General features: G+C 34.4%; 2 protein-coding genes across 7 annotated transcripts; both read right to left on the minus strand.

Moving 5' to 3' along the window:
• Nucleotides 1–220: 220 nt before the first annotated feature.
• On the minus strand, nucleotides 221–2452 carry LOC107421391 (protein DETOXIFICATION 48). The gene is made up of 2 exons (XM_048476560.2): nucleotides 2143–2452; nucleotides 221–2005 (listed from the first exon to the last, which is right to left on the minus strand). The coding sequence occupies exons 1-2, from the start codon at nucleotides 2275–2277 to the stop codon at nucleotides 467–469; spliced, it is 1674 nt and encodes a 557-aa protein (XP_048332517.1). The 5' UTR covers nucleotides 2278–2452; the 3' UTR covers nucleotides 221–466.
• A 3448-nt stretch (nucleotides 2453–5900) lies between these two features.
• On the minus strand, nucleotides 5901–20945 carry LOC107421393 (sucrose transport protein SUC4). 6 transcript variants are annotated; one of them, XR_007241459.2, is made up of 7 exons: nucleotides 20112–20945; nucleotides 17103–17848; nucleotides 16795–16858; nucleotides 16657–16700; nucleotides 15421–15580; nucleotides 15265–15314; nucleotides 5901–6266 (listed from the first exon to the last, which is right to left on the minus strand). XR_007241459.2 is itself a non-coding variant. In XM_025074795.3 (6 exons), the coding sequence occupies exons 1-5, from the start codon at nucleotides 20602–20604 to the stop codon at nucleotides 15422–15424; spliced, it is 1506 nt and encodes a 501-aa protein (XP_024930563.1). In that variant the 5' UTR covers nucleotides 20605–20945; the 3' UTR covers nucleotides 5901–6266; nucleotide 15421. The 6 variants fall into 6 exon arrangements, 2 of the variants coding, with proteins under 2 accessions (XP_024930563.1, XP_048331475.1); XR_007241461.2 differs by having other exon boundaries at nucleotides 15265–15326; XR_007241456.2 differs by lacking the exon at nucleotides 5901–6266 and adding an exon at nucleotides 8993–9578.
• Nucleotides 20946–21090: the final 145 nt, after the last annotated feature.

Raw genomic sequence — 21090 nt, forward strand, 5'->3', positions numbered from 1 at the left:
AAACAATGTAATAAGATAGAGCAGTGGTAGTTTTGGACCAAGTTTACAGGGCATATAATCTTGATTTTCCCTTTTAGGCAGTCAAGGTTGTTGCCTAATTTGGAAGGGAACGACAAGAAAGGTAGGCAGAGATATCCTTTTGCTTACGCTTCAAAACATCCGACAAATATCTCCCTCTTTCTCTCTCCCACATCGATAACAAACACAAAGTACCACTATGAAGAACTAATTATTCTTTTTGATGTATTTTTTATAAAAAAGTATTTCCATTTCCATTCTACTCAACAATCATGTTATTCGTAATACATTTCAGGGAAAAAAAGAAAAAAGAGAATAAATAAATCTCTTTTTTTTTTTTTTTTTTTTCAATCAAAACATCACAAGAGCATGAAAAGGAAAAAAAAATGAGGAAATTAATAATGATAGTGATGATCATAATGATAGTGATGATCATACTCCTGATTAATTAATGCACACTATGTTTATCACATATGAGAGGGTCAGTTTCCTTCAAAACCTCCTCGTCTTTAATGCAGAGTACTTCTTCAAGATCACTTCCTTTCTTGTTTACTTCTTTGATATTATCAGCCTCTGGTTTTGTTGAACATATTGGTAATGGTGGATTATTATTATTATTTTTAATGTTATTGTTATTGTTATTAGAGTTCTTCGTCAGCTCTTTCGCTCTCTGTAGTTGAACTATCCAATCCGTTTTACAAAGAACAACCACCATGAGCAAAGCACAGCAAGCTTGAGCAGCTAACAGTCCCAACCAAAGCCCTGCAAATCCCATTTTCAGTGCAAACCCCATGAAAACGGCAACCGGCATGCCGACCAAATAAAACGAACCCAAATTAATATTAGCACCGATGGTCGGCCTTGCGCTGCCTCTCAAAACCCCGCAACCGGTTGTCTGCGGGCAGTTACCGAGCTCGCAAAGACCGGCGATCGGCAAAGCTATGGCAGTGAGTTCCAATATCTCATCATCGCTTGTAAAAAACCTCCCCCATTGATGCCTCATCAACGTGGCGAACAACATAGCAAACAGTCCCAAACCCACGGCGCAGAAAAGCGAAACGATCATCGAAATGCGAGCTTTCGACGGCCGGTTAGCTCCGAGCTCATTTCCGACCCTAGTCGAAACACCGAGGCTTAAAGAAGAAGGAAATACATAGACAAGAGAGGTTGTCTGAATAAGAATCCCCATGGAAGCAACTGTTGCTTTCGGATTCGCAAGGAGTCCACAAAGCATTATCATGATTTCGTACCACCACCATTCGAGACAAACAGAGATACATGTCGGAATCGAAAGCGCCAACAAAGAAGACCATTCTCTGACACAATCCATGCTAGGAGCAACCCAAGAATCCTTATAAACACCCGAGAAGTAAACGTAACCGAAAAGGAGAAGAAAAAGATGGAGATTAGTCCAAACCATGGCAATAGCAACACCGGCAGTACCCATTTTGAGGTTAACAACAAGAAGAAAATTCAAAGGCACATGAAGAATAACAGAGATTGCTGAACAATAGGTTACTGGTAATGTAATGCTTTGTGTTCTTAGATAGATTCTAAGTGGATGGAGAAGAGAGAGAAAGAAAAGGTCAGGGATAGAGAATAGTATAAAAGTATGTGCCATTGAAGATATTTCTTGGTCTTGACCACACCATAAGAGGATTCTTTCCATGTTGAGCCACATGAAAGAGATGGGTATGGAAGTTGAAAGGAGAAGAAGAACCGTCCTTTGAAGTGTTAAGCCTAGAAGTTTCCATTGTTTGGCTCCATATGCTTGTCCACATATGGGTTCCATTCCCATGGCTAATCCTGAGATGACAGAGTAGCCGGTGATGTTTGCGAAACCGATCGAGAGGGAACCACCGGCGAGCTCGAGCTCCCCCAGATAACCGAGGAAAAGCATGGATATCATTGCTCTTGAATATAGTAGTAGCCCTGTTGCAGCTGTTGGTCCTGAAATCTTCCATATTGCTATGATTTCTTCCAAAGCCTGAAATAAAAAAAATAAAAAAATGTTTGGTTGATAAGTTATCTTACTGTTGATGCACTAAAAACTATATTATATATATATATATGGAAAATGGATAAATGGTTTTTTTTTTTTTTTGGGGGGTTTATTTTTTTCACCTCAGAAGGAGTTGGCCATCTATGAAGTTGTTCATGATCATCATCATCATCAGGATGAAAATCCATGGTTTTGTTTGGATTGGTTTTGTTGAAACAGAAAAATGAGGATGGAGATGAGGTTTTTGGCTTACACATGGCTAAGAAAAACGAGAAGTTTGAGAAGAAGAAGAAAATATGTGAAAAAATAGTCGAAAATATACTCTCTGACTCTGTTTTATGTTTTCTGCGGTGAGTGTTTGAAGTTGGTGTGGTCGGTTTTTCTCTTTAAAATTTATTAAAATGCAAACAAGACGGGATTTGAAAGGCAGGGGTATTGAAGGGGTTGATATATATACATGTTTGGATGGGACCTACTTCATTTTTTTTTTGGTTGCTCTGGAAACGTGTCGATATCCCATGGAGAATTGCGAGCTGAAAGCTTAAAAAGGTTTTTCCCCAAAATGCTTTCACAAAAAGGGATTCAAACAAAATAAAATTTTGCAGGTGGAGGTTGGGGGGGGCCGACGCTCCATATCTCTCTATCTTTCGTTTCCACTGGCTTTAGAGGGTTTGGTTTTTTTCCCACTACTTAAAAATTGTTTGTGTTAAAAAATAATAAAAAAAAGATTAACACACATTTGGAGTGGAAACATTCTAATCAAAAGAAAGAGGTAGGGATTTTTATTTTTATTTTTTTAAAAGAAAGAGAGAGAGAGAGAGTTTTCACAGAAAAGTGATTGGTTGCTAAGAATATATTTTGTTTCTTTTTAACCCTGTGAAAGGGTAAACCTTTTTGATGGGAATGATCGAAATTGTGGACCTTTTTGGCATTTTCTTAGTAGTGGGTTTAAGTTGGTTGATGTATAGATACATATATTATTATGACATATTTTACTTTCTGCTAGAAATGGATAATGTTTTAAACCTCATCCTTAGGGTTTTTTTTTTTTTTTTTCTGATTTTCCTCATACTAAAAAAGTTTTATCTTTTGGATGCCAAGTGGAAGAAAAATTCCCTCTCCTACTTGAGAAATGACAAGGGGGGAAGCATATAAAATGTTTGATTCGGGCTTTGGCCGCTAAGTTTGTAGGCAGGGGAAAATGTTTGCATGTTAAAAGGCAGCCATGCATGTTCTCTATTTTCACACAACCCATGTGATAAAAAACCAATTCCCACCATCAATCGCTTGTATCTTCACAAATTTCTACGTCAAAAGGCTATAGTGAGCAATGTCGTCCTGTTTATAATAGATATATGATATTTGATTAGAATCTAAATTACATTTAATTAGATTTCACTATATATTCAATATAAATCTCATGTTAATCCTATCATAGAAAAATTATATATATAATATACATATATATATATATATATATATGATGTGCTTGCATGCCTACCATAAACGGTGAACATGGTCAATCTCTCTGTTCAAAAATACAGTGTATGCAAGCCCACTATACAGAACTATGAACACAATATGGAATTTTATTTTATTGAGTGATGCAGTTTAGGATAAACTGTCCGATATTTTGTGGATTCTTTTATGCTTCACAAGACCTTACCGGACGTGAGTCAGCCAACATAAGCTGCAATATGAGAATGCTACCATAAATATGTATATGTGTGTGTGTATATATATATATATATAACTTCGACTGGCTAGCTGCTCAATTTGGGAGCTGCACATATTTGTGTAAATATATATTCAGTTTCAGATCCATTTATGCTCTTTAAATTGGATGATCATGAATTAAATTAACAGAAAGTGTGAGAAAGGGGATCAGGTTTCATATTGGTTCTGAGGGTATCTATATGACACATAATATACAACTTGTGGTGTGGAGCTTTTGTTTCAGTTGGAAGTGGGGATGGACTAGATTTGTGATCCATATCTAGAGATTTGTTCATTTAAAATCACCTTATAATTAAATTAACCCAAACCAAAGTTCCTCGCTAGTGTCGCTTTGATTTGTCTACCTCTTTATTAGGACCAAGTTATGAAAATGGAAATGGAATTGTTCATTGCAGTAATTTGATATATTAAATATAAATATACTTGATATCACCTTTTAATTAAAAAGTTTAAACTTTTTAGAAATTGTAGGAACTTTAACATCATAGTATCGAAATCTTAGCTATGTATCTATCTAATCTTTGCATTAACAAGAATTGATAATGAAAGCTATAAAATATATGAAAGTGGGTTTTAGCAACAATATATTGCTTCAAAATGTCAAATCTCTTGGAGCTTTATATATAATATTTAGTGCAAAAACTTTATTTATTTATTTATTTATTTTTTGGTATATTAAAAAAATGTTGTTTTAGAAAGGTTATCTTCATGGGTATGTGGAGGTGGAGGTAGGTGTTGTAAAATGAATGGGACCACATTGGTGGGTTTTAATGGGGGATGACAGTAGAGATGGCTGTATGGAGAAGAGGCAGATGGAAGAAAGGGAACACTGAGAGACCAATTACGTGCTCCAATTACATCCATTTAATTTGTATCCCTTTTCCCACAACACTCTGATCACTGTCTCTCTGCAACAACTACAGCACTGCCAGTTTAGCCCCACCTTCACCACCCCAAAACCCCTAATAGGCACCTTAGCAAAAACCTTCCCAGTACTTCTACTTACAATACTTTTTCTTTTCTTTTCTTTTCCTTCGTTTTCCTTTCCTCTTCCCAAGCAACTTCAAAATCATCATCATCATCATATCAGTTTTCATTTTGTTTCCTTGTATGATATTTTTACATCCCTGAAACCCATAACCCCTTTTCCTTTCCCTCCCTCTGTTGTCAGAATTTTCATGTGTCTCTCTTCAATAAACACAGCCAACGGACAAAATTAAAAACATCATCATGATCATCACCAAGGTTTTTTTTTTTTTTTTATATCAAAAAATAGAAATATTGACAAAATTAAGACATCCTTTAAGCAACCCTGTTTTCGAATTTCTTTTTAGCAGGGCATCTTAAATGGGGAAAGTGGGGTTCACCAGATGTAGATCCCCACCGGATTGTAGTAATAGGAAGTGACAAGTTCTAGGATCACATGGTGATGCATTGCACTTGCACCATAATATCATTCACAATTAAATCATTTCACAAAAACACCAATTTGTTCTGATGCTGCAGAAAATATTATATATATATATATATATATATAATATGTTAAAGAATTCTCAAATTAGGACTATCGTAGTAATTTTTAATTGGAACTTTTTATCAGCTTCTAAACTGCTTTAAAAATTAAAATTGAATATGTATTAATGGTTCATTTAAATTAATAATGCTTTTATTTTTTAGAATTGCACTGTCAATTGTACAATTAAGCGATACATATTTAAATTTCAACTTAAATAATTTAAGAACTGATAAAATAAATTTCAATTGTAAATCAGTTCAAGTGTCCCAAAAGTGTTTCACTGAACCAAATATATACTTTAATATTTTAATTTTTAAAGGAATTTAAAACTCAATAAAAAAGAATTGATGGAGGTCCCAATAAAAACGAAAATGAATATATGTTTATATTAATTTGCTTGGCATCATTTTTATTTTTTAATTATTTATTTATTTATTATTATTATTATTATTTGTGAATAGGATTGCATAATTTCCTTGGCATCGTAACAGAACTCAAATATGCAATACCAATGCAAATTTTGGGAAAAAGGATTTGCAATTGACAAGACCTACTGGAATTTTCTCACAATTAATATAAAGATTATATTCCCCTAGAAAATCGAACATATTCCATCGGATTCTATCCCTCTCTCGCATTAATGCTTGTTTATTTATTTACTTTGCCCCTCCTTTTCCATCAAAAATAGAAGGCTGATATGCTTTTCATCAAGAACAAATTATCCTAAGAAAACAAGCATCGTCTACGCACTTTACATGTCTCAAATGGGTTGTTGTTGGTATTTTCATTCTCGTAAAAAAGAAAGCTTCCAACATTCCCATTACATTCCCTCTCTTTCTATTGCTATGTACAAAGCATGCAAGTAGGAAAGTATTACCCTCTTTTTTTCTTTTCTTTTAAGATTTGAACGGTATAGACTTGTTTGGCACAACACACTATTTTTTCATCCTGCATTGCTGCAGAATCCGACCAGAAGTTCGAATAAACTGCCCCCTGCAATTCCCAATGCAATAAAGGACAAAATTGTAACTATAATTTTAGTTAAAACAAATATACATATTTTTTTGAAATTATAACATTATATGAAAATATGTTAATGGCATTATACTTGGCTATTAAGAAACAATAATATACTATTTTCTATATGTTGTATACATCACTGTATATATATACTTCCTAATCAATTCAACATACAGAGAGTTTATATGTATTAGAAATATGTTCCAATGTCACATTGGAAATCCTGTTAACATATCATGTGTCAAGTGAGCCATTGAAATAAAATAATTTAAAACTAAAAACAATGGCAACTAACAAACTGCTTGTTACGTCATATGGCTTCCAACATAGGGTTGGAATATATTCGCAATATTATTGAAATTGAGAATATATATAAATATATATATATATATATATATATATGTGTGTGTATGTATAATTTTACTATTCCAGCTTCCATCCTCAAATTATGGTGCATAACACATTTCTTTTCCTATATGCTACGTCTATGCTATAATGAGTCTATACAATGATGAATGACTGACACTCACAAAATCGCAACTAGGTGTGGACCATAAAAAAATCCACATTTATTTTTATAAATTTTTTTATACATCTATTATACAAAGGATAGGCCTACGTAACATAGTACCCTCATAATATAGTCATCCATTGTCACCTACAATACAATCGCATACTATAGCAAAACCTTATATATGTATATATATATATATATATATATATAATTGTAAGAGATCTATCGAGAGGAACCGTAGAAAGCAGTCATCTACAACCATTAGATCATAAAAAACATACAAATCTAACAATTATGGATGTTATTCCTTCACAAGTCTCTTACCATGTCGTTTTTGTATTTATATATACATAAATATATGTGTGTATGTGTGTGTGTGTGTAAATACATATATATATATATAAATATATATATATAAATGCTATTATGGAGGAAATCACCCATGTGTGAGTGTGTAAATATATATATATATATATATATATATATGCTATTATAGAGGAAGTTACCCACAAGTGATGAACAACAACCATCCATAACTATTAGATTGCATAGATTCTATAGATCTGACAACTATAGATAACAATTGCCTACCATATAATGGTCAACTTCATCTACAATTGTTGTCCTATGCATATGGATACGAATATTTCTTTTAAGGATAAATTTCATTTAGACGATTTACACAATGTTTTTGAAAAATCATCTCCAACCTCCCATTAGTTTTCATTAGTTTTCCATATTTATTCAAAATAGATCCATCCCTCATTTTTTACTTTAATTTTAAGTGCTAAAGATCAAAATTTTCTAACGGTACTACAAATACCAAAAGGTTCACCAAATAATTTACTAAACGATATGCAATTATCTTATCAATTAACAAATATATTAAACCTTGATATGGATGACTTAACCCTTTTATGGGATAAATACAACTTAATACAAACCAATAAAATAATGCTACATTGTTTGGTGAATTATTTGATTACCTGTAACAATGTTGTTCTCCAAAAGCATTAGATCTAGATATAATTATGATGAAACTGAATGGATTTAAATGAAATTTACCATTCTTTTTATTAACCAAATAAGCATGTACTCGCTGAACATAGAAATGCATAAGGCATTTTCCCTCCTTTTTCTATTTATTCTACCAATTTATTTTTCTTTAACCACAGAAGCATAAAGACTGGGTTTCCAACATTAACACAATTTTATAATATATCACATTTTCTTCTACCATCACCAACATAACACAACATTCCATAAACTTTTATTATCTTAAATGTTCTCCATGTTATACAATAATATCACATTTATAAGATATTTTAACATCATGTGCATGACATACTGCATGACGTACTTATATGAAAAATGAGAATTATTTTTCTCATTTGAAAGAAACTAATGACAATTTATAAATTTTCGTCTACTGATGAAAAAGCTAGACAGTAAGTCTACATGGGATGTTTATACAATTAATCATTATTATTATTATTATTTTAGTAACAGGCGAAAACCAAGAAACAGATCATGGAGGAAACTTAAAGGAGAATAGAATTAAATGACGGAGGGTAAGCAATTGAACAATTTCACAGAGAGAATCAGCCGAGGGGACGAGGAAGAGGGCAGAAGGCGAGGGCTAAATAGAGGGAGGAACTTTGGGACAAAACATAGGATCAGGACATGGGTTTGAGCAAAACACATTGACAATTAGTCCTGTTCTGTAATGTCCCACTTCAAACCCCAACAAAACAGAGACTTCCCAAAATATGCAGGACAAAATGTAGAATGTAGTAATGTGAGAGGGAAGAAGAACCAAACAATGGATAGGATAAACCAGTCCTAGGTCCCACATGGCAAGCACATCCTTATAGTTCAGACAAATGGTACCCAAAAGACAGATATTTTTAAATGCTTCAGGCCAGCACGAATTACATGGGAGCATTTAAAGCAAAACAGACTTTCATTAGATACTGATAAGTGCAATGAACGCAAGAATTTATTCCAGTCCAGGTGCAAGCAAGACAAAAGAAATTTTAAACAGAAAGCACAAGAAAAAGAAGGAAAATAAAAAAATTAAAATAAACAGAAGGCACAAGGAAATTAAAATATATATAATTAATATATATATATATATATATATTTTTTTTAAAAAAAAAGGAGCTATTATACAGGAAACCGTCTATGACATATTACTTGAGCTTTTTTTTTTTTTTTTAAATTTTAAATAAATATAAAATCAGATCAAAGGAGATGTCTCCATCAAGGTTTCCATCAGTACAATTCACATATTCACTGTTGGCCACCAAGCGCATTTCACTACTACATTCATACAGCAAATTCATGCACAAAATTTAGGAGATTCCAATACATCATGATTACATGGTTGAAACCACTGATCTCACAAATCTGCAAAGAAAAATAATATTTGCATGAGGAATAATTCCCTAACACAACAACTTATCTTGGTTGGTAGGGAACGTAGTCTTAGAAGTAATTTTGGAATCTACAGCTGAGGCTTCACCTACTTTTGTGAGGCAATTAGCCATAAAGCAGAGAAAAAAAAAAAAAAAAAATTTCCAGTAGGTGGGCTGGATTTTCATTGGAGAAATTCTCCACTAATTGTAGATAACTTGTCTCACCCAGCATTTGGTGACAGCTACTACAACAATATTATCTGAGTTGCCCCGCATGCATGAAAAACTATCGCTTTATGACTAATTTGTTCCCCATAACTCCTTGAAAATGATGTGTCCACCATTGCCCAATGCCTATACAAAATTATGATCCCATCATAAGGTTCTTGTTAGCTTTTCAACAGCAAACAGTTGATACAATATTTACGGAAGCATGCATATAATTTGCTGAACAAAAGCATTAAGACATGAAAATTGATACTTTATTCAGACATCATTGATTTACATATACACAAAAGTACATATACACACAAGACAAATCTAAAATGTCAGGGAACTACCCATTCTAATCGACAATCAAATATTTCTTGGTACCTTATTTGTACACATATGGCAAGCAATCAAATCTTTACACACTTCCCTCAATGAAAAGGTGCCTTGCAAAGCTTACATTCAGTAAACATTTCGTGAGTACATCAACCATTGGTGGATGAGACATAAAGTGTACACATTTGACCAATATCCAACTTCAAAGAGATGATCCACCTCCATATATTTTGTTCTATAACGTTGAACCAGATTATAAGCAACTTTTATGGTAGTTTTGTTGTCAAAATACAACATAATAGGTTCTGTAACTGCCTCCTTAAGATCTCTGAGAACTAATATTAGCCAAAGTAATTCACAGATACCTTGATTCAAGGCTCCAAATTCACCTTCTACACTCGACCAAATTACAACTGATTGTTCCTTGCTCCTCCAACTAACCAATATTCCACCAAACTATACATTATCCAATGGTTAATATTCTATCAATAATGGATCCTACTCAATTAATTGTCAATTCATCTTCCTTTTGAAACATGACCACTATTTAGGTTCTGCATTCAGATATCTAATAATTTTCCACACAAATTATAGTGAAACTTACTATGAGACATGTATGGATTGATTATCATACATTCCCACTCACATCGTATGAAGTATTTGGTCATGGTATAAGTACATTAGCTTTCCTACCATTCTCTAATATATGCCTCAGTTGGCCACAGGTCCTTCATCCATATGCTAGTATGTAGTCCACTTCAACTAGTTTGCTTCCAACATGTATTTTTGCTGAGAGCTGAAAGAAAAGATCCTCCTCCCCCCCCAAAAAAAAGGATATGGCCACTTCTATCTCAATCAAATACCTAACATATGGAGCTGGATCATCTCTTTGAAGGATATGGCTACTACAATATACTTCATATATTGTAGTTTTATCCATAACCGCTATTATTTAAGCTCAATATACATAGTTGGGCTCACTTCCTATCAGCTTAAATTTTGGGGATTAACATTTAATGGCAACTTTAACATGGCATAAGAGCCCAGTCGTCATAAAGTCTCGTGTTCAAATCGTACTAACCCTCATTTCTATTAATTATTTGTGCTACAGCAATGAAACCAAATTTATATCCTCAATTAATATGTGAGCCTATAGGTGAGTGTTAAAACTACAATATATTACTAATATATAAACTTGATATACATAATTGGGCACCCTTCCTGATCAACTGAAGATTTTGAGATTAATAACTGCTTAGCAGAATACACCTAACTTGTTTTCCCACAACTTCAGTCCAAATTCAAACCGTACTTACCCTCATTTCTACCAATTAATTGTGCTACACCTATAAAACCAAATTTGCTTCCTTTATTAAGTGAGCCAATAAGTGAGAAAGGTGTTAAAACTATAATATATTACCACTATTTAAACTTTATAGACATAGCTAGGCATCCTTCCTATCAACATAAGATTATGGAGATTAGGACTACTTAGCAAAGTACACAACTTGAGAGGGAGTGTCAAAACTACAATACATTACTGGTTCATAAACTTGAGATACATAATGGGCACCCCTCCTATCAACTTAAGCTTTTGAAGTTAAAGACAACTTAGAAGGGCAAATAACTTGTTTTCCCATGACTTGTGTCCAAATACAAGTGATAATGCCTCTTCAATATCATGGTGAAGCAAAACATTTTTCACATCAAATTGTTGCGATGGCTAATCAAAGTCTGTGACTACTGAAAACAGTATTATGATTGCTTAATCTTGGCCATTGGAGCACATGTTTATTTGATAGTCAACTACAAATGTCTTGTAACCGCCCACTAGCCTCTCCCAAAGGTGCTAGCCAAGTTTAACTTGTGGGATCCTACACCCACTCATATACCATACTAGGGTGTAGGGCAAATGTTGGACTTTCAACCTTAGATTATCCCTCAAAGAAGGGCTCAATACACCCTTTAGTGACTAGTCTTTGATTGCACCTTTTCAAGGTTCCATAAACAGAAATTTTGTATTTGATGGTATGGATCTTGTTTGCTTTCCCTTTTGCTAAGTCCACAATTTCCCAAGTCTTATTTCTTTAGCACTTGGATTTCCTAATTCACGGCCTTCTTCCATGACTCTATCATTAGTGCCCCTTGGACAGTCATAGGGAATTCACATTTTCCTAGTTGGGATGATCAAGGACAAAGTTGCTATACAGACACAATTTGAAAATGCTCTAGTTCCCTCCTAAGAGCTATAGGCAAGATGCCAGTATCAAAAATTTGACTCAGTCATCACCTGCCTCCGTGTCATCAATTAAAGCATGTCAATTCATAGGGTGGGTTACCACAAATTTTACAATAAGAGTCTTGACTCCACTTGTTATTGGCCTCTGCATGACTAGGGAATGAAAAAGGCCACTTCTAGATTTTTTGTTGTTTCATTGGGTGGAATTGGATTTGAAGGTCCAGGATGTTTAAGAGAAAAATTCCAAGAAGAATCTAGTATAATAACTGTGAAAGGAGTATTTGGACATGGAAGGGGAAATTGTAACAATGAGAGTTGTAGTGCTTCAACAAAATACTTACCTTCCTTCATTTGATTTTCCCTCATAAAGATAGGTATCTCCATATGTTGGTTTTACACAAATGTGACATTCTTAGTAATAATTCTTTTTTCTTATCAAGAGAGTGACAGCATTTGTTACCTTTTGTGTGAGGATTAATCTACAAAGATGCACAACAAGGCTCTACAACAAAAGTTTGTCCCGTAAGTAAGACTGTAAGAGCATTTGGAAATAGTAGACATTAAAATATTATTGGGGAAAGGTTCCCAGATTTTTGAAAAAGTTCGGGACCAAATTTTATTCACTGTGAGCAGTAAGTTTATTCATTGGAAATATGTACTCAAGGACTAAAAGAGGGTAGATAAGTGACAGTCAGCAGTAGGTTTTTGGAATTCTCATTTGGGACAAAAGAAGCTTGGAAACCAAAATGCTAATAATTCATCAATAAAGTTTTCATTTCTATTGTCAAATCAGTGTATTGAAAATAGCAAAAATTGGGTGCAGATGGTATTTGACCAAACAAAATTAGGATTGGCAATTTCATGATTTGTTTACTCAAAATTAGATACTCAATGAACAGATCAAAATGTGAAACAAATGAAAATGTCAAGAGCAATCAATTGGAAAATGAAGGCATGAATTTCAAGCCAATTGGCCCATAGAAGACTAATTCTTTATTGGAGATTAATCTAGGTTAAAATTTATTAATATTCATGTTTAAACAGGTGTATAGCAGTTATGATAGATTTAGGATCAGTTTGAGAGCATGCTGGACCAAATGGAGCAACAATCAGGGAAAGAAAAAGTAACCTATTGGTCAACCCAAAATAATATGACAGTTGGGACTACTCAAATCTGAGTTTATAATAATTTAGGAACCCCCAAGAAGATTTTAACTCCTCCAAGCTTATTTCTCTCATCTCTAAAACCTCTATCTAATGTGGTTAAGATAAAGAAGAAAAGCCCAAGAACCCCAAATCAAATCTATAATACAAACTGTGATTCAGTGTTCAAAGTTCAATGTACTCAAGCTAGGAATGATATCACTAATCTAAATCCTATATTCCTATCTTTGTAACTTTTGTTTTTAATTTCTTAAAATATTTCAGAGTTGAAGTTTTGATTTGTGAAGAAAAGAGAACTCTCTTCCATTTGATGTTAACTGTTTAATTTCTTAAATATATTCCAGAGTTGAAGTTTCGATTTGTGAAGAAAATAGAACTCTCTTTCATTTGATGTTAACTGCGAAATTTGGTAGAAAGATTTTAAATTCTTGAGGGCAAAAGTTGAGAGTAAATAATTGGTACACCTACAAAAGCCCTATTAACCCCCTTCTAGGACACAATTTCAAATAATATTATGAAAAGAAAATAATAAGTAAAAGGAAACCTCACTTGGATTTCACGAGATGAACCCAAATTGTACAATTCACTCATCAATAAAGGTGAATAATAATCTAGTACCAGAGATACTGACAACAAAAGAAAGGGCATATACATCAAGAGTGGAACAAACTAAATGGAGATGAATGTTATTACTCTTTATGCGGTAGAAGTTCATGGGACTTTTTTGAGTCACAAGACCTAATAAAATTTATGACACTAATATTGAAAAATAAAAAAGGGGAAACGACTTCTTTGAGTAAAGGAAAAAGAGTATGTCCTATATTGAAAAATAAAAAAGGGGAAACGACTTCTTTGAGTAAAGGAAAAGGAGTATGTCCTGGATAGTTGTGCCAGAGCCAAATTCTGTGCAAGCTGAAGATGAATTTAAACTGCTAGTCCTCTGCTCGGTATTTAGGTACCAAAGCTCATATTTCAACTCACCATGTACTTTCATCATTCTATCACATAGTCCTAAAAAGACGACCATAAGGGCTTTACAACTGACAATTAGATTATTATAGGAGAAATTGGGACATATGAAGAACTGATTTTAGGACCAAAAAAGATACTATTACGATTCTTTTCTGGCCAGCTACAGTCAATAGGGACCTATCAACCACCTTAATTTTTTGCTTTCAAGGAGAAGTGGAGTAGGTAACGAAAGTGAAAAAACAAAAGGTCTGGTGCGCCCAAATCAACAAACAAGATGTTGAGACAATCATCTATGGCGTTTAAAGCATAGATTTGCCTGTTTGAGCCACACAAAATCTATGTAATGTGAAGCTAGGTTTCTCATTCATAATTATAACTTGATGTGGTGGCGTATGGCTGAAACTAAGAGTTTCAAAAGTTTCTGACATTTCTATCTCAATGAAGAAGTAAGCTGGACAACAGTATACAGATCTTGGCTATCCATGCCAAAAATTCTGCTTTATATCTGCAGATGCTTAGCAATTGGCTATAAAGGCAAACAGTACTTCAATGCTGGTAGTAATGAAAGGTTACCAAGCAAGACATGGGGATTCCTCAAACTAGTAGATCAGCAAGACTGATTCAATTGGAGAGGAAGGTGCTGGAGGTCTGTCACTCAGGCAATATAGTACTGCCAACAGAGTGCTCTCTGTGACAATGCATATTCTGATGGGTGGCTACCCATTGCATTTACCGTGGAGAAAAAGTGCCAATTATAAGGGGCCACCAAAAAAGTGCTGCAAGCCAGCAGTGGCAGCAAAAGAACCAATAAGGTGTCAGTCATGGCAGCAAGTCCAAAGAGCGGCTACTAACTCGCGGAGTTTAGGTTGCAAAACCAGCTCATTATCATGTGGGAATTGATACTATTCACACATCTAGTAATTACATTAGTAAATTCACATGTATAATACACGAGAAACCTAATTAAAGAAATTTAGAGAACTACCTAATCTATTCTTACCTATTCTATTCTTACTCATTACAATCACATAATTTATTGTTATACTAATATATATAAACATGGAAGCACTCAAATCTTTCAACAAAAGATATCAAACCACTGAAATGGAGGATGATTACCTGGACAAGAATCTTGGGTAAATGACTCAAATAATCAAAGTTGTTACCACCTAGAAAATTCACTATCCATTAACCTATTACTATCCACATCGACAGAAATTGTAACCAAAAAAAAAAAAAAAAAAAAAAAAAAAAAAGGTGGACATAACATAATACCTCATGTGACAGCCCTGGCCTTTCGAGCACCTGTTCGAGGAATAGCCAAGATGGCCACAATTCCACTGGCAAGGGATGCAACAGCTGCTACAGCGAAGGCAGGAGAATTTCCACCCCCAAACAGCTGATCCCATGGTCCGCTTCCCAGAGACACCACCACCTGTGCACAAAAAATAAAATAATAATAATTCTAATAATATTAACTTAAATTTCTCATAGACACACAATAAATCTCAATGTAAAAGGGGAATGAAAATATGAAATGGTATGAAAATCTTTTTTGGACCAACTCCTGAAGACTATACTTTTATCATTCAGCCTCTTAATCAAACAGAAGCTGTTAAGCTTCTATCAAACATTTTTATAGGCAGCTCCTCATGTGAAAAGGTAATTTTTCACTAAAATTTGGCTCACTCATGTAATTCTAAGTTTGAAGGAGAGTTTTACCTTTACTCTTCTAAGCATAAAATTAAGTTCAGTCTTTGATATTCTTTATATCGACCACCAAAAATAAGCAAGTATGTGCCATTCCTCAATACTCATCTGGCCCTTTAACTTTGGAGAGAACGCTTAGCATTCTTGACAGGATGACATTCAGTGATTTGCTTCCAGAACATGCTTTTAGACAGAAGTCAACAATTCTTATTTTTATTATTATTTTTATTTTTTTTACAAAACAAAAATGAATGGGTTTAGACTTAAAGAGTGCATGTTAGAGAGAGAGGGAGAGAGAGAGAGAGAGAGAGAGATTATCAAATGGGGCCTGTCTTCCCCAAGTTAACAAGCTTCAAAAAAAATCCCTATTATAAGCAGAAGTTTTCATAATATATATCAAAAAGGAGTTTTTCTAACTACTCACCAGTATAATCTTTTCAAACAATAGTAATTTGATCAAAAATCAAATCAGTGCCCATTATCCCTTCTTTATTTTTCTTTGTTTACCCTATTTATTCAAAAAGTATATGCTACTTATCTCCTCTATAACCTCAAAATTCCAGAAGGATTTCAGAAACAAACATGTGACCAGATTCCAGTAGGATTTGTTTCGTCTTAGGTTTGAGTATCAGTGACATTAATGTCTAGTAATTTCCAGTTATTCGAGGTTGGGGGGACAATACATGAACAGTGTTGGTGTGCATTGGTTATCAATATATAGTTGGGCTCCCTCCTATTAAATCAAGCTTTTGGAAATAGTAATAACTTGATGGGTACAAAATAAGTAAAAGAGAAAGATACCTGCGGAATTACAATAGCCAGATTCAGGACACCCATTGATAGCCCTGTAACAAGCAAACATTTACATAAGCAGTCTTGACTAAAGCAAGACAACAAATAAAGAAAAAGTTTAGCAACAGCCATAAAAAAAATGCACACCTTGGCCGAGTCCCAAAGCCTCAATACGCGTAGAAATCAAGGCATATGGAACACTATACGTGATCTGCAAACAGTAAAGAAAGCAAATTAGGTGCAGAAATTGAGCTCTCATAGACACCATCTAGCAAGCCAAATAGTTTCTCCACCATTACACTGAACAACCTCATTTTAGATGTAATAATTCTATAGGAAAAGGTAAATCTCAGTTTAATCACTCTTTGGATTAATGATTAGGAGCCTTTTTTATTTATAAAAAATGAAAAAGAAAAAAATAAAAAGAAATTGAAAAGAAGAATTGGATAACTTACTGCCAATGGAGCCCCAAGAATAGTAAAAAGCACTAGTGCAGCTACTACAATGCCAAATGGTGGTGAATTATGCCCTACATGGCCAATACTTTTGGCTACATATGCAGTAACAAGCATCCCAAGAAAGCAAAGTGCCATGAGAATGTTTGAGAGACCCCATATGAAACCAGCCCCCCATTTACTGCAAAGCTTCTCCATGAGCAATGAAGTTATTCCAAGGACAATTGAATTAAACATGAGACCAAACGAACCCATTCTAACGCCAGAACTATAGTTCTGCCCTTCATTTGGCTTGCCACCATAAATCTCTCGACCCATCCAATCAGTATCAAAGAGAAAAAATGGAAACCACCCAATCCAGGTTAAAGCAGTAACAGATAGTACTATCCATATCGGCCTTGAGAAGTATCTAAATGTACCAAATAGTTCCCAGAGAAAAGCTTCTTGAGCATCGTTTGACTGCCCTGGCCCCTCTTCACTAAAGGGTGCACGGCTATCACTAGAACCTAGAGGCACTTCCTGAGCTGCGGATACACTTATATACATGGTGATTACAATGAAGACTATGTCAAGAATGAAAGCCGACTTGAGATTTGCACAATTAACATTGCATGCGGAGGTAAGTGTAAATGGAAAAATCTTGAACCAGCCACTGTAGGCTCCGGTAGCAAAGCCAAGAACATTACCAACAGCCATAAACAGAGAGAAATAAGCATTTGCTACACGAGTTCTTCTATGATCCTTTCCTAAAATGACAGGAAGTGAGCAAAATTAAGTGTCAGCTTTTTATTATTCATAAGAGTTCAATAATTGATATTTGATCTCTCTAAGTTTCATATATGTCATTTTTGCTGGTTGTAATAATTAATGTTTCCCCATATATGGAGTGCAAATAATACACCATTTTCATTTTTTTTTTTTCCAAAAAACTATTTAATATAAGAATAATATGAATTTCCCCTATTGTCTACTGCATAGCACGTGATCATTTCATTTCTCTCTCCTAAGTAGGAATCATTTATTTTCTCAGATAAATAATAACTTTGAGGCATATCTCCAGCAACAGATTCATGACAGGGATAATTTTCAGGAGCATTACATTTATTATCCAAAAAGCCCTCACTGTAGCTTGACTCAAGTTACAAGGGAAAAAAGAAAAAGACTAGTATTCATGATACATCTTTATATGAACATAATTAACATCCAAAGTTGGTCCAAGATTAAATTAATTTAGCACATAAGCAAATCGTTGTGCCAAATGAAAGTGCACTTCCTATGAGTGCTCATTCTTTGATCCTTACCAAGATGTCTCTTAAGTCATTTAAGGTGATGCTTTTCTTGCCGCAGCCTATCTTAATAATATGACTCCTTAGAGATTCTTAAGTTAAAACTCCAAGGAGGAATAATTTCTTTTTGTCCTATTCCACCAGAAGCATTTCATTCTAGCAGTGCTTTATTCATGACCACCCAGCAGAAGTATTTGATTTTTGTAGTGCTTTATTCTTTTTTATGCAAAAACTGGAATCTTCTCTCAAGTCAGTTAATGAGTTTCTAATTATTACTCTTATTTGATTCTATTAAATCAAAATAAAATTTCCCAAAGTTGTTTCAAATCCTAAACCATATCAAATATCGTATTTCTTAAGAACATGCATCATCCATCAAATATCATAATATATAGATTATATGCATGTATTTAGACACCATATGATCTTCCAAGTTTAAGAATGGGTAGACACAAATATTTATTTACAATTTTCATGTAGAAAATAACAACATCTAGACTAATCAAGTTCCATTTTTACCAGTTTATTGCTACAATGCATGTCTTTCAACTTAATCCCCATGAAGGATTTTAGGTTGTACAAATTTCATGCAGGTCTAGCATGAAAAATACTCATAATTTATGGTAGTGCATATAGCCAACATGTACTTACTTCAGCAAATTAAACCACAATAGATAAATACGTTGATCCTGCACCTCATAAACCAATTCGAGGATTTACTGCTTGACCTTCTTTGCAATCAGGATAATATCCAAAATCTGCCACCCTTCAAAATACTCCTTAAAAGTAACTCCAATTGCACCTAAAATACCTAGTTTTATATTCAATGAATTCTTCATCGAAGATCTTTGAGATAACTCCCCTCTTCTATTCCTTCATTCGGCAATTATAGTTGATCCTTCATCTATCCTTTTAAGTTTCTATATCCTTAATTTTCATTTTAATTTCTAGTCTCAATTAGATTTTCAATATTCTCGTCCAGTTTATGCTTGTTTAGTGTTTTTTTAATTCAATTTGTATTCAGATTTAGCAAAAATTGATTATTGTGTTAACATTTTGGTTGAAAATAAAATCTATGTTTTCAAACAAGTTTTGTTCAATTCATTTATGTTCTAAGTTCTTTATTCTATTATGTTCCACTATCATTTTCTTTTGGATTGTTAAAGTCAGATTGCCCCACACAAATTCTCACTCTATTCGAACTTAAGTGGTGGGCATATAATTTATGACAAGATCTCGCCTATTTAGCTGCAGACATAATATACATGTGTATATATATATAATGAGTATCAAAATTTCATATCATTGTGGAACCTCTAAAAATCCATTACAAGCCTAAGATTGAGGAACTAACCAAATAATAGAAACAAAAAGGAGCAACCAACAATTAATACCACGAAACACGTGGAGGATTACTCATTCAATTACTACTTAATTATTACAGGTCCAAAAAAAATATGGATTATTTCATTATTCAATTAAAACTAAACTCAATGATGAACATAAAACAATTAAAACTCAAAAACAAAGATAAAATAATATAAAACCAAAACAAACCACATCTGCAATGACGGCCATAAAATATATAATATCGGATCCTAGTGACTAAGATTACCAAATAAATATATATATATATATATATATAATTTCCAATTTGATCGAGATTAGAGAGTAATAATCATACTGAATTTTAAAAAGAAAAAAAAAATGCAAACAAGCTTACCGGTGAGATCGGCCAGTAGAGCTCTACAAGGACCCTGAGTCATATTATTAGCCACGTCCAGAATCCAAAAACCGAACACAAACGCCGCCACGGCCCTCGGTCGAACAGTACCCCGGTCGCCGAGCAGCCACCCGATGTCCGCCGAGTGGCCGATGATCAGCACAGAGACGGCGATAGAAACCGCTCCGGCGACGATGAACGGCCTCCGGCGACCGAACCGGCTGGTACAGCGATCACTCGTATGTCCGACCAGCGGCTGCACAAGTAGACCGGAGAGAGGACCACAAAGCCATATCACACTGGCCCAAGCGTGTGGAATCCCGAGCTCCTGCACGTAGGGAGTGAGCAGAGAGAGCTGAAGAGCCCAGCCGAACTGAATTCCACACGCCACCGACGCCACTCGTAGTAACCGCCTCAACGGAACCCTTGCTCTTGCCGCCGGCGGTCGAGCCGACCGGCCGCGGTGGTGGCGCTCGGTTTCGGGGATCGCCATCGGCTCGTTGCTCACTCTCTCTCTAAAGGCTTTTCTCTCTCTTTTTTTCTCCCTCTAACTGTTTTTCCTTCCTTTCCGGTGTATTGCTTCGGAAGCTTGGCGGTTTCATTGAGCCGCGCGACGATCAAAAAAAGGCTATGAAGTAGAAAAAAGCCTGCAAGTTTTGGAAATGGAATGAAGGAGGATGATTATTTAAAATACGAAAATACCCTTTTCCTTTTTTCGATTTACGGGTCAGACTGAACGCAGGATAAACGGCAAGAATTTAGGGGATTTTTAGGTGAGGGACTTGAGTGGTAATTTTTAATTAGTTCGAGGGGCTTTTTTTTATTGGCTCAACTGCCAAATGTCCTCTCATCAACTTTTTTTGTTTTTTTTTTTTTGGGGTTAGTATTTTATGTTTGGTTTTTGGTAATGAAGGGATAATCACCAAATTATCAAACCACAAAAATTATAAATTAGATAATGACATGTCGGATTATCATA

The sequence above is a fragment of the Ziziphus jujuba genome, chromosome 5 (genome assembly GCF_031755915.1).
Source record: "Ziziphus jujuba cultivar Dongzao chromosome 5, ASM3175591v1".
Lineage (NCBI taxonomy): Eukaryota > Viridiplantae > Streptophyta > Magnoliopsida > Rosales > Rhamnaceae > Ziziphus > Ziziphus jujuba.

Coding starts and splice junctions, on each gene's coding strand:
- LOC107421391 (XM_048476560.2), bottom strand. CDS start 2,277: ATGTGTAAGCCAAAAACCTCATCTCCATCCTCATTTTTCTGTTTCAAC. Junction 2,006..2,142: donor GATGGCCAACTCCTTCTGAG/GTGAAAAAAATA, acceptor TTTTTATTTCAG/GCTTTGGAAGAAATCATAGC.
- LOC107421393 (XM_025074795.3), bottom strand. CDS start 20,604: ATGGCGATCCCCGAAACCGAGCGCCACCACCGCGGCCGGTCGGCTCGA. Junction 17,849..20,111: donor TCTACTGGCCGATCTCACCG/GTAAGCTTGTTT, acceptor CTGTCATTTTAG/GAAAGGATCATAGAAGAACT. Junction 16,701..16,794: donor GGCTTTGGGACTCGGCCAAG/GTGTGCATTTTT, acceptor TGCTTGTTACAG/GGCTATCAATGGGTGTCCTG.